General features: G+C 36.4%; 1 protein-coding gene across 1 annotated transcript in view; it reads left to right on the plus strand.

The window, feature by feature from the left end:
• Positions 1 to 20,811, plus strand: part of LOC121315264 (KH domain-containing, RNA-binding, signal transduction-associated protein 2-like) — a 124,108-nt gene that overhangs the window by 37,327 nt on the left and 65,970 nt on the right. Inside the window, exon 2 of the mRNA XM_041249306.1 lies at positions 8,940 to 9,067. Coding sequence (XP_041105240.1) covers positions 8,940 to 9,067 — 128 coding nt within the window. The remainder of the gene's footprint in view (positions 1 to 8,939; positions 9,068 to 20,811) is intronic.

The following is a 20,811-nucleotide window of genomic DNA, read 5'->3' on the forward strand; positions in this document are numbered from 1 at the left end:
GGATGTGGATTTAACACTAGAACGACCAAGGCAGTCCTTTTGACCATTTTTTAAATTGAAATTTTAATTGTGGTGCGTGTGTTTAAGATATGGAGCTGTGCTTTCCTGACTTTTCCTAAATACACAAATTACCCTGAGAAAGAAAGAGTCTTGTATCTACAAAACTAGAGAAATTATTACTGTCATACCTATTCCAACCAGGAGTGGTCAGAGATGACAGATATATATATATATATATATATATATATATATATATATATATATATATATATATATATATATATATATATACAGTGCCTTGCAAAAGTATTCAGACCCCTGACCAATTCTCTCATATTACTGAATTACAAATGGTACATTGAAATTTTATTCTGTTTGATATTTTATTTTAAAACACTTAAACTCAAAATCAATTATTGTAAGGTGACATTGGTTTTATGTTGGGAAATATTTTTAAGAAAAATAAAAAAACTGAAATATCTTGCTTGCATAAGTATTCAACCCCCACACATTAATATTTGGTAGAGCCACCTTTCACTGCAATAACAGCTTTAAGTCTTTTGGGGTAAGTATGTACCAGCTTTGCACACAGCGTCGGAATGATTTTGGCCCATTCTTCTTGGCAGATTTGCTCCAGGTTGTTCAGGTTGGTTGGTCGACGCTTGTGGACTGCAATTTTCAAATAGTGCCACAGATTCTCAATGGGATTGAGATCAGGACTTTGACTGGGCCACTGTAGGACATTCACTTTTTTGTTCTTGAGCCACTCCAATGTTGCTTTGGCCTTGTGCTTGGGATCATTGTCCTGCTGAAAGGTAAATTTCCTCCCAAGCTTCAGTTTTTTAGCAGACTGAAGCAGATTCTCTTGCAGTATTTTCCTGTATTTTGCTCCATCCATTCTTCCTTCAATTGTAACAAGATGCCCAGTCCCTGCTGATGAGAAGCATCCCACAGCATGATGCTGCCACCACCATACTTCACTGTAGGGATGGTGTGTCCTGAGGTATGGGCAGTGTTAGGTTTGCGCCACACATACCGCTTTGAGTTTTGGCCAAAAAGCTCTATCTTGGTCTCATCTGACCACAAAACCTTTTCCCACATCGCAGCTGGGTCACTCTCATGCTTTCTGGCAAACTCCAGACGTGCTTTCAGATGGTACTTTTTGAGTAACAGCTTCTTTCTTGCCACCCTCCCATACAGGCCAGTGTTATGCAGAGCTCTTGATATGGTTGACTGGTGCACCATTACTCCACTCCCAGCCACTGAACTCTGTAGCTCCTTCAAAGTGATTGTTGGCCTCTGTGGCTTCTCTCAGAAGTCTTCTTCTTGTTTGAGCGCTGATTTTTGAGGGATGGCCTTTTCTTGGCAGTGCCTGGGTGGTGTGATGCAGCTTCCACTTACTGATTATTGATCCAACTGTGCTCACTGGGATATCCAAACATTTGGATATTATTTTGTACCCTTTCCCTAATCTATGCATTTGTATTACTTTATCTCTAACTTCTGTAGAATGCTCTTTGGTCTTCATTTTCCTTCAGATTCACAGCCTTACCAATGATCCTTCAACAGTGGGGTTTTTATCCAGAAATGTGACAGCAACTTTAATGGTTCATAGGTGGAGGCCAATGGTAAGGTAATTGTGTCCTCGTTAGGGCAATTTCTTTCATCGGTGCAAACTGGGGGCTTCGATAGCACATGAGTTGAATACTTAATGCAAACTGATATTTTTATTTAAAAAGAGTTTCAGTGTTTAAAAATAAAATATCAAACAGAACGAAATTTCAATGTACCATTTGTAATTCAGTAATATGACAAAATTGGTCAGGGGTCTGAATACTTTTGCAAGGCACTATATATATATATATATATATATATATATATATATATATATATATATATATATTATATATATTTATATAACAATTAAATGCTACAGTATTATTTGTATTTATCAGTCAGGACTTGCCACTGTGTATTGAAGTTTGATTAAATCAGTCTGCATTCCTCAAGTGAGCAGTCTTCTGACATTTTTGTTGTTTCAGTGAGCTTCGTGATAGCCTATCAATCCGCTTTGACAGCTCATGGCACCGGGCTGTCTGTCTGCACTCTGGTTAATATACAAGCCACTTGTTTTTCAAAGAAATTCATTGTTACCCCAAATACACATTGAAAATGGATCACGGAAGACGCATGACAACAAAGCAGTGTTTGGAATTACTACAAAGTTTACTAAATAATGATTCTGATGCAGCAGAGACAGATAATGACGATTTTGGCTCTGAAGCAGACTGAGTTTGCAAAGATGAATCTTCCAGCAGCAACAGTGAGAAGGATTCCAATGAAGTTCCAGGACCAAGTGTGCAAAGAGGGTGCAGGAGATCCCATGGGAGAAGAAGCAATCCTGTGGCAGCCCCTGCAAGGATGCCAGCCACTTCACCTGCATCAGCTCTTGCATCTGATCCAGCCACTACTTTTCCTGAGGCAGCTGCTTCTCCAGCAGTAGCACCAGCACCACCTGGCACTCAAGAGGCTGGTAATGATGGCACTCTTTGGAACACTATAAATCCTGGTGTTGAAGCTGCAGGTAGATGAGATGAACATAATATTTTGAGGGAAGTTCCAGAGCACATGGGAGTGCATTGAGTACTTTTCGCCTTTTGATTGACATCTATACGCTTCACCACATACAACGTTGCACTGAAGCAGAAGCCCACCTACAACTACAATGATTCCTGGTCAATGCCCTTGGAATAATTAGAAGCTTTCATTGCACTAGTATATGCCCGTGGAGCATTTGGTGCCAGAAGCCTACGTTACTGTTGATAGCTGTGCCAAATGTGCAAAGACGGCCTGCAGTAACTGCACTGCATATTTTGAAAAGCGCAGGATCTGTGTGATTTGTGCCAGCACTTAGTAAATGATTATAAATGAAGCCCATCCTGTTCAAATGTTTATTCATGCCATTTCGATTATATATGTCTGTGTGTAAACGAATAGCTTCGGTTGCGTATATGCGCTTTGTTATGTAGGCAATAAAAACCCATTTATTAAAAAAAAATGGTAATACTTATGTAACAATGTAACATCGTTTCAGTTGTACAGTTTTGTATGTAATGATATACCTGTATATCCACACATTTATTTTCAAATTTGTTTTAATTTAATTTTGTACTGTTTTTTGAGGTTGCGGTTTATGTAATATGTATGTGTATAAACACATTTCTGCTCAATTGTCTGTTTATTTACAATGTTTCGGATGTGTAGATGCTTTATATGATGTTCCTGAGTAATACTATGACTTATATTCAATTGCTCATCCTAATATTAATGTTGTTTTTGATATGCCAGTCAAATTGACTGCTCATGGTTGTTCTTGGTATAGGTATAAACACAATAGTTCTAACTGAGGAGGAAGATTTTTGATTTCTGAAGGCCAGACATCTGAGAACCATCAATTAAGAAAAATTCCACCAAAACCGATAGAAGAAGCATCCGTATGAAGTGAGGGCAGAAATTAAGTCATCATAAAACAGAGAAAGACAGCTCCAGTGATGGAGAGAAGGGAGTATAGACATGAATTTGAAGGCATCAAAAATGTCTGCTTTAGCTAACCAGGAACCCCATCCTGATATTTAGATGGAATGGAGAGCATCAGATATGGTGAGGTAATGAACAGAAGACTGATCCGAGGGAATGAGATACTTAATGCTGCTGATAGAAGAGCCACGAGGGGCATAGAAGTCAATGATAAGGCTTCTTGTCTGACATTTTCCTTGTAGCTACTCTAATAGAATTGATGCGGAATAGAGGGAAGGGAGGGGCTGAAAACAGGCCCTCCATGAATCCCTTTGAGATCTCAGAACTAAAGAGCGAATCGATGACTTCTGGTTCCTTTATAGCAGATTGGAGGTTTTTACAAGTAGAGGAAGAAGAGATGGATTATAAACCAGTAGAAAAACCATTAGTAAGGCAGAAATTAGATAATGAACAAAAAAACGATCAGGGTGATATTGAAGAACATATGATAGAGCCAGGATGTTGATGGGGTAGAGACAATCAGTAATGATAAATGTCATTTAGATGAAAGAGGGCAGAGAGAATGTGAATGAGCATCGCCACAGAAACTGCACATATGTAAAAAATGGCATCCTTTGAAAATGCAGAAAAGGAATTTAAATTATTGCACACCTGTCTGCCACCTGAATATTTGAAGAGAATCATTGCTTGTGAAAAAGCCGGCGGAGCTCTAGAATGAATAGGAGAAACTGCAGGAATGGAGTGCAGGAAAAAGGAGTGTTGTCACGAGCAGGCGAAGAATGATTTGAGGCTGAAGAGGAGGCTGAAGAGGAATCTGCTGCTTTTGGACACAGAGAGGTAGAATGGGCGGTAAACTCTGCAAGTGTTAGCACAGAGACCACTGAAGAATCTATTAAAGAGATCGTGATCAGGTTGAGACCAGTCAATCAGTGCATTATCCAATGCTAATCGAGAAGCTGCTTTTGCTGAAAAAGTTTTATAATACTTATAAAAAATGGTACCGCCATATCTGACCGAGAGATCAGTAATGTTAAATAAATATGAGTCCAGTTCTTGTCGTCATTGAGCATAAACTTCACAAAGGACACCGCAAAAAACAGAAAATCCAAGCACACATTCTCCAAGAGTGAGTGTTTTACACAGCCAAGGATTCCAAGATTTTAGAGTAACAGACAGATCTCCCTGTGATCCAGAAATTCTGAGGTTGCAATACGAATAGAGACCAAATTAACATCTCTACCTTCAATAATATTGCGTCTCAGTTAAGAAGAGTGAGAGTGACGATGAACAACTGAAGCAGATGTGGTTCCTGTACTAGAGGCAGTCACTAAAGTGAAGATGGCAAATCTAGACTAGGTGTGGGCATGGCTGAAGCAGTGGGAGAGACAAGCGCTGTTGCTGTTGCCACTGATGAAGAAGTAATGGCTGCCGGTTCCAGTAATGGCTGCTGTCTAGCGCATCCAGGCAATCAGATACCCTAACCCTAACCTGAGTTGCTTGATATTGTTAAAAATTTGATAACGCAAAACGGAGAAAGGAATCAGAAGTTGAAAACTGAAGGGTTGTAGCCACTGGATTGGAGGCAAGTGAAGCTTGCACAGCAGCAGAGGTGGAGCATGAAATTGCAGGTTTGGATCTCTGTTGTGACTTTTGAAGGGAAAAGACAGGCTCGGCCACTATGGAATTACAATATGAAACACATAAAGCTGCCCAATCGCTCCCTGCTTCAATGGGCAATCTTTTTTTGACAAGAGCTTCCACAAGTTTTTCGATGGGCCAGTCCTTGTAAAGAAAGTTGCGCTGGAAAATTATCCTGAGGTTTGATGTGTTTAGAGCAGCGAAGAGGAATGGCAGCGGGCACAGCTGGATAAACGGAGATTAAAGCAGCCAGATTGGAAGAAGCTAGATGGAAAGCAACATTGTCAGATGGAGGAGAAGCAGGACAGGCAGAAGTTTTTTCAGTAGATTATTTGTTGAAGGAAGACAGCCCGAAGCAGAAAAGTTTTTTGTTTTAAGATTGTGTTTGCAAGTCTGTGTGGTAACCACAAACTGAAAAAGCAAGACAAGAATTAGGAAGCTGGTTATAGTTTAAGTAGGGTGACTGACAGGTAATTGTGATGACACAAGGGAGGAGCCCCAGCTCCAGCCCAATGAAATACACTTACTAAAAAAAAAAGGGCCCAGTGTTATTTAATGACTTACCAGATAATTTAGAAATGATATTATTGTTTCACAGTTTGAGGATAATTAAGCTACAGTATATAAAGGATACCCAGGTTTTGTACAAGAAGATAAACAAATTGGTAATATGATAACAAAATGAACATTGCAAACATGTGGACAATATGCTTACACATGTATTGGGTATAGTCTAGTGTGTTGATAAAGGACACATTTTGTACATCTGCATTGGAAAGATAACATCATACATTGACTATATATGTGGACTGGCAGCTAAAATATGGTTAAGCATGTTGGACAAAGTGCAAGCACAAGCTTTGAGAACTTGAATTGGATTTTAAATGTCGTCTAATTCCTGCTTGACAAGTGGAGTCTAATGAAATGCCATTGGAACGAAGAAGATTAAGAGCTGAACTATGGGTGCATCAAGTGTGTTGGGGGAAAAAAAAAACCTACAATTATAAAAAAATATATTTTGAGAATATCATGCAAAGGATAGGGAAAAGGAAAGAAAAAGAAGAAAAAAACATGTTGCGTTTAGATGAAGCTTTTGGTAGACGTACAGTAATCAACATTTATATATGTATACAGATAAGTCAAAAATAGAAATGGAGAAGTAGCCACAGCAATTTTTATTTTCAAGTCTTGGATTTAAAAGAGTTACAGAATTACAGATACATTGTCTGAATGTGCTGCTGGAGTTATCGATTTTGGCCGATAATAGCTCTGAAAAAATGATAATAATTTCCCACACAATGGCATCTTTAAAATCTATTGAAACATGGTGTTTGAAATCATGACAGGATTTTTTTTATATCATTTTCGGTCTTGGCATATATTATATCAGTATGGGTACCAATTCAAAAAGTGAAATGAAAAGTATTTTTAGAGACAAAATCTATCTGGCAAGTAAATGATTGGATCTGCCTCATTTGTAAAGTAAATCACCTTGCCTGACACTTTTTCATCTGGAATATGGTTACCTAATCTCATACTCAATGCATCTTTATCTACTACTTCAAGAGTAAGTAACTTAAAATGGTATTTCAATTACACTTTAAATTATCCTCAATATTTTTGGGTATTCACAATCCTACAGAATGCTTCTGAGTTCTGTTGCTCAAAGGAGCTCAAAGCCAGACATAGGGACATTAAAATATATTAACTTAAATACATGAACAACAGAACTTAGGACAATGTAGAATTATTGCAAACACAATAAATGACCCTTTATATGGGAACATATGGAAGAAGGGAATGCATGATGACCTCATATGATGATGCCATTACCCACTCACATAAAGCAATGCAAAAAGGTTTTTTGCGTTTTTTAATGTCAAAAACTCTTTTTTTAAAAATCTGTTTTCAATATTTTGTGCATAAAGGGTTAATTGATGTTAGACTGTTCCAGGACAATTATGTAATATAACCATTAATACGTTATCGTATCAGTATAACAGTGTTGTGGTTAGTAGTAGAAATAGAAGAATTCAGGAAGCTGCTGGAGGATTCTGCTCCTGTCCATATAAGTAGGTAAATAGTTGTAATTTAGAGAGTAACAGGATCCAGGGATGTGAACTTGTCAATTAAAGATGTATTGGATTGTACCTAGCTTCAGTTCACCCCATCTTGTAAATGAAAAGATTAAAAAAAACAAAACAGTTTGAATAAATTCAACATGAATCTTTCTTTATATTGTCTTTCTGTCTGTTCTTTGACAATCACATACAATATACAGGTATACAAATCCAGAAGAAGCAACGTACCATTTTTTCAAGGTTCTTGCGATCCAGATTTCTTTCTTTTTTACAGGGAAAACATGGCAACACGACTTGCTGCCTTATGCTTGTCTGTTGCTATTGTAACAATCCCAATTAAAACAGCAAAACAGAGTTATGACCTTGACATGCAGTACGTTGGCAGTTTCACAGTTTCCACAGATAAAGATACTGTAATAACAAAGGGTATTCTTGCTAGTGAAAGTGGCATCAATAAATACTGTATTAGTAAGCAAGTACAATTAAAAGCATTTTGTTACTCTGAGGCATGGATACATATTACCAGATTATATGGCACAATATGAAAATATATTTGTTTTTAAATTCATCATCACTCATCCCTAATTACTTCTATAAGCCCTAGAACAAATTTATTTTTAACATAACAAACAAAAACAAAAAAACAACATTTCAGTAAGAACAATCTTGTGTTAAATAACCACCTTCATTATTATACAAAATCTTACAGATTTCCAAAAACATTGAACCCAAACTGGTTGAACAGAAATAAAAGTAAAAATAGTTGGAACACAGCTTCATTTCTTGGAGCATCCTGGTGCCGCTAAAAAACAAACAATAAAATAATAAATCAATGCAACATGTTCAATCCGGTGAACTAAATAATTAGGCAGAGGAGCATCGTAGGCTGGACGAGGCTGGGAGTGAGGTGGTGGTGGTTGGGGAGGAGATGGTAATTCCAAAGCACGGCAAGACTGAGTTTGTGAAATAGGTATATAAATGCACCTTAATGCAGGGGTGTCAAACTCCAGTCCTCAAGGGCCGCAGGGTCTTTTGGTTTTTATTCCAACTTAAGCTCTCAATTAACATCATTGATTTAATTGTTGAATTTGACATGTTTCATCTTTTTCAGGGTCTTTTACAGTTGATGATTTTTAAAAAGCATTTGATTCAAGGTACACTACCTATGAAACATTTTGAGGCCGAAGAGAAGTGTTAAATGTGTCCAGTTAATCAAATAATTAGACCAATTAAGTAACTGAGAGCTCGGGTGGAAGGAAAGCCAGGAGACACTGCAGCCCTCCAGGAACTGAGTTTGACGCCCCTGCCTTATAGGTTCATTGGAACTTGCTGACAATAGGCTTGTAGATTAACCAATGAATGTACCAGACACTTGTACTATAGATTTCCTGCCTGAAAACCTTTCTAAACTTTATTGAGCAAAACAGAACATTTCATTAAGTTGTAATGCAACACAGATTTATAAGGTTGAACGCGGCATTGTCTATATCAGTTTTTTTTTTTTTTGTATTAAACCAATATTTCCCAGATAATATTCTGCCTACAAACTTTTTGTGCTGCCAAAGTTTGCATTGGACTCAATAGGTAACTTCCCATTTTGCTCTGTTTTTATACTGTCCACCTTGCAATCAACACAAAAAAAGAGAATATGTTGTTTCCTTAATTTTTGTTTATTCTTTACAGAAATTGACAAATACGAAGGGGATGAAGCCAAAAAGGAAGATGAGGAGAAGAAATACCTTGATGTCATCAGCAACAAAAATATTAAATTGTCAGAAAGAATACTGATTCCTGTACAACAGTATCCAAAGGTACAGTAGGTTCTAACTGTGGTTGTTAAAGTTGTGAGCCCTGTCTCTATGATAATGGTTATTTACTGACAAGTATTCTTCTGTCCATTGTCAAATGATTTTACAAAGCTTACAGTTAGTACATGGCTGTCATTTAACAATGAAATACCAGGATAATAATGCAATAATAAGGGCAACTGCCAAAACAATAAAACAATTACCAAATAATAATGAAAACATTAACTAATAATACAATTAAACAATAACAGAATTTAGGCTGGCAGGCAGGCTTTTAACCCTGTCCCTGTCGCCACACACACACATAGATTTGAATTAGAATTTCCACCAACTCCAGTGAGGATTTAAAACAGTTCATTTCCACCCAGCTCTGGGTTTCACATGGAACATGTCAGAAAATGGCTTTCTTAGACATTTCCATCACTGTTTTGAATTCCACCATTAACACCACTGTCTACTACAAACCAACTGGTTCGCATTCATATCTGCAGTATGACTTTTCTTACCCTAAAGCTTGCCGTGACTTGATTCTCTATTCAAAACTGTTAAAACTGAGACGATCAAGATTTCTTCTCCAAAACTGAGGAAATGTGTGTGTTTTTTGGAAATTGTGGCTTTCCTAAAATTTAGCATAACTAAAGTTAAATCCCGCATTTCAAATATAAGTAGAAACAATGCTTTATATAATAACAACATACAACACACATATGATAGAATCCCCCTGGTCCTCACTTACCTCCCTACCAACAGAAAGATACAGACAATTGTGCAAAAAAACTTTACAATTTTACAACAAGACCCATCTACAGCGCCTATTTTCAAGACCCCCCCCCTTGATGTCATATAGAAGAGACAAGAATATAACAGAATATGTGGTACCTTCTGGAGAAATGTTGAAAGTCGCATATTGATGGAATAGACCACTATGTAATACGTGTAAATACATTCATTCTGAAACAGAGATTGGAGGCCTTAAATCTTCACTCAACACTCATGAACATTTTACATGTAAATCTAAGGGAATAATTATCTGCAAAAAATGCAACAAATTGTATATTGGGGAAACTAAAAGGCGTTCAGCAGACCGGTTTGTAGAAAACTTAAGAAGCATTCACATTAACACCACTGCATTTCCAGTAGCTCATCACTTCAACAGTGATGATCACACTGCTGAAGACATCACAGTCAATGTGATCAATCAGTGCTATGGAACAAATGTTGCTCGGAAACAAAAGGAATGAGAGTTTATCTTCAAACTGGGAACGTTGGAACCTCTGAGAATGAACATTCTATTCTAATAATCATGACACCATCCACAAAATTTGTGTATCATTACAATTCTTGAATAACAAGTTTACTGTACAGTGTAAACTTTTCTTTTTAAACAGCTGAAGGGCTTTTGACTGTATCATCTTGAAAATAAAAGATTTTTTAGTCTTTTATTGTGTACATTTTTTAAAAAACTTTTATTTCATATGTCTTCAATTTTGTATACTGTTGCTTTATATCTATGTGGTCAGATTTTGTATCTCCTACTCAATGTAGCCAAGCTAGCTGCAAAGGAAGTGTGTCAGCACATAGCCAGGAGGAGTGTGTAGGGAAGAAACCGACAAGAACATTGTTATCATTGTGGCTAATATTCTTTCACACAGGTGAAGCACACATATGACATATTCTTTATTGTTTTTCTTTAAGCTTTATTGTATTCACCTAAAGCAAAGAACTTTGTTAAATTAAACAATGTTCATCCTGCTTTGGCACCAAAGACAACATTATCATCTTTTTTTATCATTCATGATAAACACAACGACAAAACCTGGTTGTTTGTTTGGCTGTGTTCTCCTTTTTAACCAGATTCCCTTTTATTTGTAATAAGGCTATAGTTAAATGTATTTGCTATCGCTGGTTTCCAACAATAGGATCCCACAGTCCCCCAGTGACCTTTGATGGACTGTAGTGTCAGGCAGTGTAAATGAGGCATTTGTGATCTTTTGCTCTTACCAGCCAGTAAAGCCACAAATTAATCAAAGAGGCATCTTGAATAAGCAACCACAAAGAGGTGATTTAGCAGTAAAGTATAGGAACTGTGAATTGTCGACCCTTGAAAGAACAAGGGAGCCCTACATTTTTAAAAAGCTATTTCATAAAAAGAACTTCACTGAGGTACACATTCATCCTTTTCACTCTGTGCTCCAGATGACTGAAATGTAAGTTTAAATCAGTTAAATGTCAATCCATTTGTTGCCTCTGCCTACTGTAGCTAGTGGCCCTTATGTTTATGGCCACAGGAGTCTACATTGCGTGGTTTATATTTCAATACAATACCCATTACACGCATGCATACCTTTTATAGTATGGAGAGTGAGCATCATGTTAATTTTCTTCTACATTCTGCTCCATCACAGACTGACAGTTTGTTCCTATAACGACAGTGTAAATTGAAGGCAACTGTATTGATGTCTCTCTGCTACTTGTGTGCGAAGATGCTTGCTGAATATTAAAATCCTAATGCATTGGACGTTTCAAAGTAAACAAGCACTTATTTCTGTCCACATATTTTTTTTATTTCAATCTTAAGAATTGACAGACATTGCATATGACCACGGTGATCCATGGTGGTTAGTAAATATGTCCCATTATTTTTATAATTATCTGTGTTTATGGTGGTCCTTATTTGGAAAACATAAGAAATATATAAGACATTTAAGTGAATGGCTGGTACAGTGTGATAAAAATGTTGAAAAAAAAAAGCATTCCAGGGATAAAAAAAAAAAAAAAACTGCCAATAAAGAACGTGCAGCCAGCTTCCACTCTGAAAGTCTAATGAAAAAGGGATTCCATTTTTCAGTGAAATGTCATTGTGGGTGGATGACAGCACAAGCAATTTGCATCTTGTGTTCTACTTTTTTAATGATAAGGCAATTATAATGTTTCAAAGATAGAGTAAGTGTCCTAGAATTCTTGAATGTTCTTGCCACTTTTTAGAATCTTCTTGAAGTTGAAAAATATCCCAGAAGAAAGAAAGGCCTCACTTTACCCTCGTGAATTAACTACAAAGCAAAGAAAGCAATACAGTAGTTAAATCTCATGTGTATTTCAAGTAAAAACAAAGTAGACAACACATTTTTTAAATAATCCCTGCCATTGTTTCTTTGCATAAACAGTGGCCACAGACACATTTTCATAAAGTAATAACATATTGTTTTTAATTTTAATAAAATATAGGTGAAAAAGGTGGCATTGTACAATGAAACAAAACTATATTTACTCACTGTTTTATTTCAACTTTTTTGCAAATTCCATTTAACAAAAGCTAGATTTGCATCATTAAAATGCAGATTACTAAATAAGTTTAGACAAAACGTGTATCTGCAAGACGAATTATTCTCTTAATAGAGCCAAATAGTATGTGTACCATGGCAGCCACCCTGAAGCCAATGACAGATCTCTGCAGGTGTGTGCTTTTATACAGCTCTTAATTGTACTGCCTCTGCTATTCATCGGCTCCAGCTCATCCAAACCTCTGCTGCTCGCCTTGTCTTTTCCCTTCCTTGTTTCTCCCATGCTACGCTGCCGCTCCGCTCCCTCCACTGGTTCATTATCGCTGTTCGCATCTAATTCAAAACTCTTGTATTCGCCTATTGCTGTCTTGACCTTTCTGTTCCCTCCTATCCCCAGACCATCATTTCTTACTCCACCCCCTCTGGCCTCTTCTGCTCCCCCGTTTCCAGAGCCTGCTCCTTCTCCACACTTGCCCCTACCCACGGATATGAGGACTGCTCAGTCCGTGACCACCTCAAGACACACTTGTTCCGACAGCTTATGTAAATCTCACAACTCGACTATACTGGACTATATGGCACCCAATTGTACCTACTTGAATCAGTTTGTACTAAACTGCTCCATACCTTGCCATGTTCTACAACTACTCTTAATTATAACTAATTCCTGTATAGTGCACTTGTTTTTAGTCTTATATGTAATTTAATGTTTAATGTAATATTTTGTATCAACTCTAAGTCGCCCTGGATAAGGGCACCTGCTAATAAATAAATAATAATAATAATTAATCGCTTCTACAATGGCATTTTTAGGGGCTGGTAAAATCAGACTTTACAGTGGCTGAACATAATTTACAGCAGGATTATGGGGGTTGTGCACCTGCAAATCAAATGTGCTTGTCATTACATCTACCCCTTAATGTGCACTTTACAGCTACATTTAGTGCCCTTTCATAAATGAAGCCCATAGACTTCAATATACTTTTTTTGGAACTTAATGTTGATGTTGTTTCAATAACAACATTTTTTTTTTCCAAAAGGTCATTCTGCATTCACTTTATTTTAAATTGTGTGAACTTAACAAACTTGAATATTTACAGTTATACAATTAAATTATTAAGAAAAGAAACACAAGGGATATGGTTTGAAAATGTTTCATATTTAGTTCCCCCAGCTAAGATTGGACAACTTGGCATCACCAGGACACAAATCTCTGCACATAACGTGGGTGTGCCTTGAACAAGTGACCAGTTGGGAAGCCTAATATTCTCTAAGAAACTCTTCTAGTTTTGCATATAATTGCACACAACATGTTTATGTTTTGGAGAATACCTCATTTTGTTTGTGGAGTCTTCTGTTATACATCAATAGAAAGTGTCTGTGTCTTAATTTTGGGGTGTTTGTTTGCATTTGGCTTGATTTCACTTTTGTTAGCTTGTCAAGTGGAGGAGGGGTGAGGCAGATTTAGTACGTAGGTACAATAGTTAACGTGACGAGGAAAAGTAAAAAAAAAAAAAAAAAAAAAATTAAATTACTATTTACAATACACATAAGACACATCTGTACATATAGTAAGAAACTCCTTTACCTCCTCTGTTCTGTTCTGTTAACTACACGGCTAACTAGGTTGTATTTGATGCAGCCTTTATGAAATCGGAGGACTGGAACTTACAGAGTGTCTGGGGAGTGCTTGAGATGCTCAATTACTTTAACGTTGACCTCAGGAATAACTTGAAACATGTATTATGAGTAGACATAATGAACATACTGCTGCAAAGAGCATTTACTCAGATTCCAGAAACCAAAGAGAAGACATTTTTAGTGTGAGATAAATGTTACACGAAAGATGAGACACAATATGCTTTATAATAATTGCTCTTTGAAAGTTATTTCAACGTGAATTGTCTACGGTGTCTAATATTTCTGTAACCTCTCAAACAGACAAATATAAATTACAGTGAAATAGTGAGCAGAATTATGTGCTTATTTAGTAAAAAAGAGATGTGATAATGCTGTTATGTACGTGGTTATCTGGACAAGTGGAGTCAAGACAAGCCCAGGTGTAAAGGTAAAAATAACAGGAAGTTTATATTTAACAAATGAAATGACAATGTAATAATTGAATGCCATTTTCTATTTGAAGCTTTTTTTTTAAATCAGCTGTTTTGTCCCAGATCTCCAGTACACAATTCCACTATAGCCTTCCTATTGAAGTCACTACTAGACTTATCTTTTTAGCAGCCAGCTAGACTCCAGTGTAATCGTTATTGCTTCTGCTGCTGCCACTCAACCAAAACACACACTGACAATCTTCTGCAAATTCCTTTCAGTAAGCGCTTCTATCCTCTGTTTATTCTTTGGTGGGGGTAGGAAAAGATAGTTGCATAAAGGCCATCTCTAATTCTAGGAGACTTGTGCAATTGCTGCTTGACTGGACCTAGGGCTACCTCCTTTGCTAACCTGTGCTGGTGGAGTACTTTCACCTTGGATTGGACCCCACCAGTAGCAACAACCAATGTACCAGTCTTTTTAAGTTCTTTAATAGGCACAATTCAGCAATTGTTCTTTTGCAGTTCTCTAAGCACATATACCACAATGGCTACAGGTTCTTTCTTCTGGTATGTGTACAGGGTGTACCTACATCATTAGGGATGATGAGCATGTTGTTTCCTTATCACACAGCTGCCTGCTGCTTTCTCATCCTAAGTTTGGCAGGAAGTGGTTCTTAGTTTGTGTTTGTTTTTAAAAAAAAGTGTGTTTTTTTAGAAATCAAGAGCTGTCCACATCTTGTTGTTTCCTGGGCTCAGCTTTCCTCAGTCAATGGGCTCTTTGTCTGCTTGAAGGAGGGTGAAACCTATAAAACTTGTCAGTAACTGTAGCTACACAAGACCAGGAACCCTCTTTCCATAGGCAATAGTCAGCACATATCACAAAAAAATCAATGGCCATGTCCTCTGTGTTTCAACCAGGGCCAGGAAAGACAGTGGAACTGCTTATAAGTATGCAATCTTTTCTTGAGATGAACTGCTTGCTGTTGAAGAAGCATGTCTTCCATTATTTAATGATTTGGTCTACATATGAGAGTAATGGGTTTTAACAACTCAACCAGCACTGGACCCTTAGCCATTCAAAGGTCACTGATGTCTTGCAAGTTTAATGCTACAAAAGAAGCTACAAAACTACAGATAGCATACCAGCGCAACAGTCCATCACATGTACCTTGCAGACATCGAAAAGGGTCAACAAGATTACAGAAGAGAGCAGTAAAAAGAGTGGAAATGGAACAGCTTTCCATCACTATGGTAATAGTATCTAAAAAAAGAAAAAAGACTTCACAGTGTACATTTTTTGACATTGAATGGCTTATCCACTATTACTTACAATATGCCTAAAATGTGCACTTAAAAATACTAAAATAAACTGAATTAAATGCAGCACTATTGTGTGTTTAATAGTTCTGGTAAATGTATAGCTGACTATACTTTCTTCACCTTTTTATTTTGTTAAGAAAAAATAATCCAGAAAGAAAACATGTTTTTCTTGAAAATTGACCTAGCAATTGGTTCTTAAAATAAGCAAGCATGCATTTCATTGATGGAAAACACACTATAAAATTGCAATGTGCTGAACTGTATAACATCAAAACCGTGCATCAGTAGTAAGTATGTCTTATGCTGTTTTCACCTATGTGAAATGTGCAGATGTAAATTGTCCAGTCAATATCTTTCCACTACAGCCTGCATTGGTTCAGTTAGTAGTTTGATGGCAGACTTTTCCCTGCTAAATATGGCTTATAAATGTAATCAACGTCAATCAACTTTAAACATTTTAACTTCAGGTGCATAATACATTATGTACTTATCTATAATTTCATGTACAGCTTCTTCACATTTTCATATTGAATGAACCTTTTAACAAGGGTTTGTTTTAAACTTACAAATGAAAATGAAATGCACAGTAGGCAGTTTGTCCTGTAATTGTCAAAATGTGTGGTCTTTTAATCACAGAAAAACATGGGTAACCAGTCTACATTTCTTTATTTTTATGTTTCCCCTACATGAAGGGCATATTAATTTTCAAGAAGTTCTACGAGAGAAGTATAGCAATGCATGTGCAATGCAGTATGAGTGTGTTGTAAATGAAGTAATGCACAAGGCAATACATCAGGTCTGTAACTGTTCGTGCAAGCAAGCTTGTTTGTATGATGGTTAAGATTAAGAGAAGAGCACAGGAGGCACTGCTGCATCATGTTTGACAAACCCCAACATGTACTGTATGCGTGGTTCCAAAATAGACAACCTATACCTCTGCTTTAACCTTTCAGGGTGCACTGTAAAGATGCACGCCCGTTTTGCATTTTTGTTAGATTCCGAGAACCTTTACAAAGTATTATTTTCTTATTCGTACATCATTTTTGTTAAAATGTTCACACTTGTGTGCTATGCAGGCATGGAGGAAGGCCTAACCAAACTAGGCAGCTGGTGTCAAAATTATTATGTGCAAAGCCCAGCTCCCATGACGTTTAGCACCACGGTAACTGGCATCACACTAAAGAATCCTATCCAAACACGCTCTTTGGTATGAAGTGATCAATAGCAAATTGAGTTTATTCCATCTATTATGCCCTTCTATAGAGAAAATAGCTTTATGACTGACTTAACTAGGGTGACTAGACATCCCAGTTTACCTGGGACAGTCCCAGTTTTCCATCAAAGGTCTTGGTGTCCTAACATCTTGCTCAAAATCTTTAAAAAGTTCACGATAATGTGTGCTGCGTAAGTTAAAAAGCTATATCTTTTCAGTCCACTCAGCTCATTCTAATATTAGTATCTGCCCCACAAGCTACCATTGTAAATTGTTGGATATTTCCCTGTAGTGTTGTGTTCTTCTGTAGAATAGTTATTAAGCATGAACAAGCTCATTTGCAATAGCAAAGGAATATTAATGCCTTTGCCAAAACATTAATTTCCAACCAGTACATTTCGTTTCATATTTGTTAAAATTATGATGTTATTAGTTATGAAAGTAATTTCATAATCTCATGTACCCTGGGAAACACAATTTAAAATCTGCACATGGGCCATACAATCAAAACAGAAAACAGGTTATATATGAGTGTGACTGCACAATACAAGCTGAATCAAAAACCTGTCTTTAAAATTTTAAATAATAATCATTACCTGACTGATATAGGGGTGCCATGCTTTGCCTAGGGTGACAAGTTGCCTAGCATTGACGCTGTTGGTATGTATGTAAAAAGGAGTTTCATTCATTCTGAAGCCCAGTAGTTTGCCACAGAATTCAAAGCTTCTTAATACCACCTTGCAAAGCAAAAATCTGAGCCTGTGGTTTCATGTCTGTTTGTTGAAGGACTAGGAATTAATTTGATTACTGGTGTTGCCTACTGTACTACCAGTAATGTCAAAGACACAACTACTATGGAAACATCCCAACCATTTTGAATTTCAAAAATCAATCTGATATAAATCTACTGTATTTGATCAAGGGTTAGTATAAGATTTGCTTTTGCTGTTTTGGAATATAGATATATATATATATAATATATATATATATAATATATATATATATATATTGGGTGACACACATACATATCACTTATTTTTAAAGACAATCATGTAATTTTAATAGTGTTTAAAACATATTTTGTCAAGGTAAATTAGGTGTAAAAGTTAAAAAATGGATCATGAAATGCTTTAAATTGACATTTAAAAAATAGTTTGTAACTAATACATGTTAGCATACGCACTGTGAAATTACAATTCAGACCCAATAATGTAATTGCTTTTTAAATTATATTTGAGTTGGGAGGTAACATTAAAACATTTCAGCATGATGTTCAGCTACATAGATGAACCCAGATATTGCGTTCATTAGAAAACAAGTTGACCCCCATCTCAGGCAAGAGTTGTGCATGCTTAAAGGTCTTTATTTGTGTACAACATTGTTGAAACATCACAGTATATGCAGTAAACTGTAGCATTTACCTTCTGTATTATTGTTGTGTATCATACGCTAATAATAATAATAATAATAATAATAATAATAATAATAATAATAATAATAATATTCAGTTTATGAAAATACATATACGTACCAGTAAACCTCTTTGTCATACTTTTACTGTATATTGCTCACAGGTGGACAGTACTTTTCAGAGGCAATTCTTATCTTTATTTTGTTTTTCCCTTGTGGAGGCTCACATCACTTCACAGCAGCCCCAAATGAGAAAAGCAACAGTAATGCACTTACATTGAGCCAAATGGTCATCTCATACATATGGCAAAAATGTACCAGTTACTCAACAAGTGCAGTCACAGCTAGCAATTAACCTGTTTGAACCTAATTGCCTGCTAGAACAAATCATTTATTTTACAAAAATGTGTTCCTGTACTCAGTACGTTAAGGCTTACAGCAATATATAATTGATTTTGAAACACCTTTTAGGTTCGTTTGATTTCCCTGAAGATTTGATTGAGCACATATCTGTCTTTCAGCTTCTCCTAGTGTTTTAACATCAACCTCTGACCTCAACCTTTGAAACACATCATGCTCTCTGTTGTGATTCAAAAGGTTGGGTTTTCCTGTAATGCAGTGGTACATTTAATCTGCTCTAAACATACATGTAGAAAAAATGCTACTACAATGCCTTGTATAGTGTAATAATTCACCCATTCTGTTCACTAAATGTAAACATATTAACATGAAATAAATTAATGGTATTCTCTTCATAATGGCTAGTTGTATAACTAATTAAATCACTGGGATAGAGTAATACATCAGAAATATTTGATGTGACCTTGAGTATATTATTTCAATCTTTTTTCTTTAGCAACACCATAAATCTATTTATGAACAATTCTCCACTGGGGATGCAACTTATCATTCGTAGACACAAACACAGACACACACACACACACACACATACTGTATAGTTGATATTGGCTCTAGTGCATAGTGAAGACCTGGGCTTATCTGCTTCACTTTACTATGACCTTTACATCAAGGTTCAGGCAAGCTTTTAAATGCTAAATAATTGCACTACATGAACTACATGGAAAAGCTGTTTAATACAAAAGGGGACCGACATTGCTCAAAATGTGTGTTAAAGATAAGGCTCTATATACAATTAAGAGAAAAGGTCTATTGATACTGCAGTAGTCTGTGCGGTTATCCCATTACTTTAATATCAGGTGGTAGAACAAGCACAGATCAGAGAAGTGTTTATTTTTACCATAGGGGTAGCAGGGGGTGGCTGATTTTTTAAAATAATGTATCTTTCCATCTGCATTATATTCAGGCTCATCCTTTGGTGACATTCACATTAAACTAACTTCCATTCTAACAGTTCTCAAAATCTACTCGCCAGGGCTGAGCATTGAGAAGTCTGCCAAGGACTTTAAATCTTGTGGTTACCGTGTCTAATTGTTTTTGTTATTGCCAATCACCAGCTGCATCACTGTTTGCAGGACTTTGTAAGGGGTCACCAAGTGGCTCATCTGATAAAAGCACGCTCGCCTGATGTGCAGGGTTAGTCACATCATGGCTGTGCAAAGCTGCAGGTCTTCACCGGGGATTCCAGAGGAAGTGTCACATTGGCCCTGGTGCTTCCATTACAGCAAACCCTACTGCTCAGGCACCTGGTGAGTTCAAACGGACATCTGCAGGGCTTGCCTTTGTCCTCCAGAGGCCAGTAGCTTGCCAGCATCTGCTCTGGAGTTCCTGGGCGTAAAAAGGCAATTAGCCTGGTCATGGGATTGGAGAGTGCCCACTGACCTTCAGGTGTTGTTGGGAATTGATGTGGGGAGGGAACATAACTGGACCTTTTAAATTCTACCAAAAATAGGGGGTAAAATACTGGGCACTCTAATTGAATTTAATTTATTTTTTTTAAGATTTTGAAGTACAGAGTTGGGCACATTACTGAAAATATACTGAAAGTATTTCTTGCTACTCGTTTCTTCAGAAAAAAATTAAATAAAATGTCTTTACTTATTGCTTAATAAAAAAAAAATAATAGTGCGTTATATTACTTGTTATATTTCTTTCTCTTCTCTTTTCCTGAGAAAGAGTTGTTGTGACTTGTGTACTTTTTAACTATTGTATATGTCTGATAATTCATTTATTAAATGTTTTACAATTTTTGTAGTATAAATACATTTCATTTTTGGCATATAAACAATGTACTGTATATTTCTTTACTTTCAATCATTTTGCATTATGAAGACAAAATCATACAAATGTTAGAATTCAATAAAACCAAGAATAGCAAATCAACAATAAGAACAAAAAACTCTGTAGAAAAGCAAACTATATGGTGATAAAGCAGTAAATGTAAAAATGATTGGTTGATGCAATAAAAATGGACACCACTGTCTAATCAAGCAAGCAAAGAAATAAATAAAAGTGGTATGTACAGTCAAGTAAGCGTTGGTAGACACATTTCCT

This window comes from Polyodon spathula, chromosome 5 (assembly GCF_017654505.1).
Source record: "Polyodon spathula isolate WHYD16114869_AA chromosome 5, ASM1765450v1, whole genome shotgun sequence".
NCBI lineage: Eukaryota > Metazoa > Chordata > Actinopteri > Acipenseriformes > Polyodontidae > Polyodon > Polyodon spathula.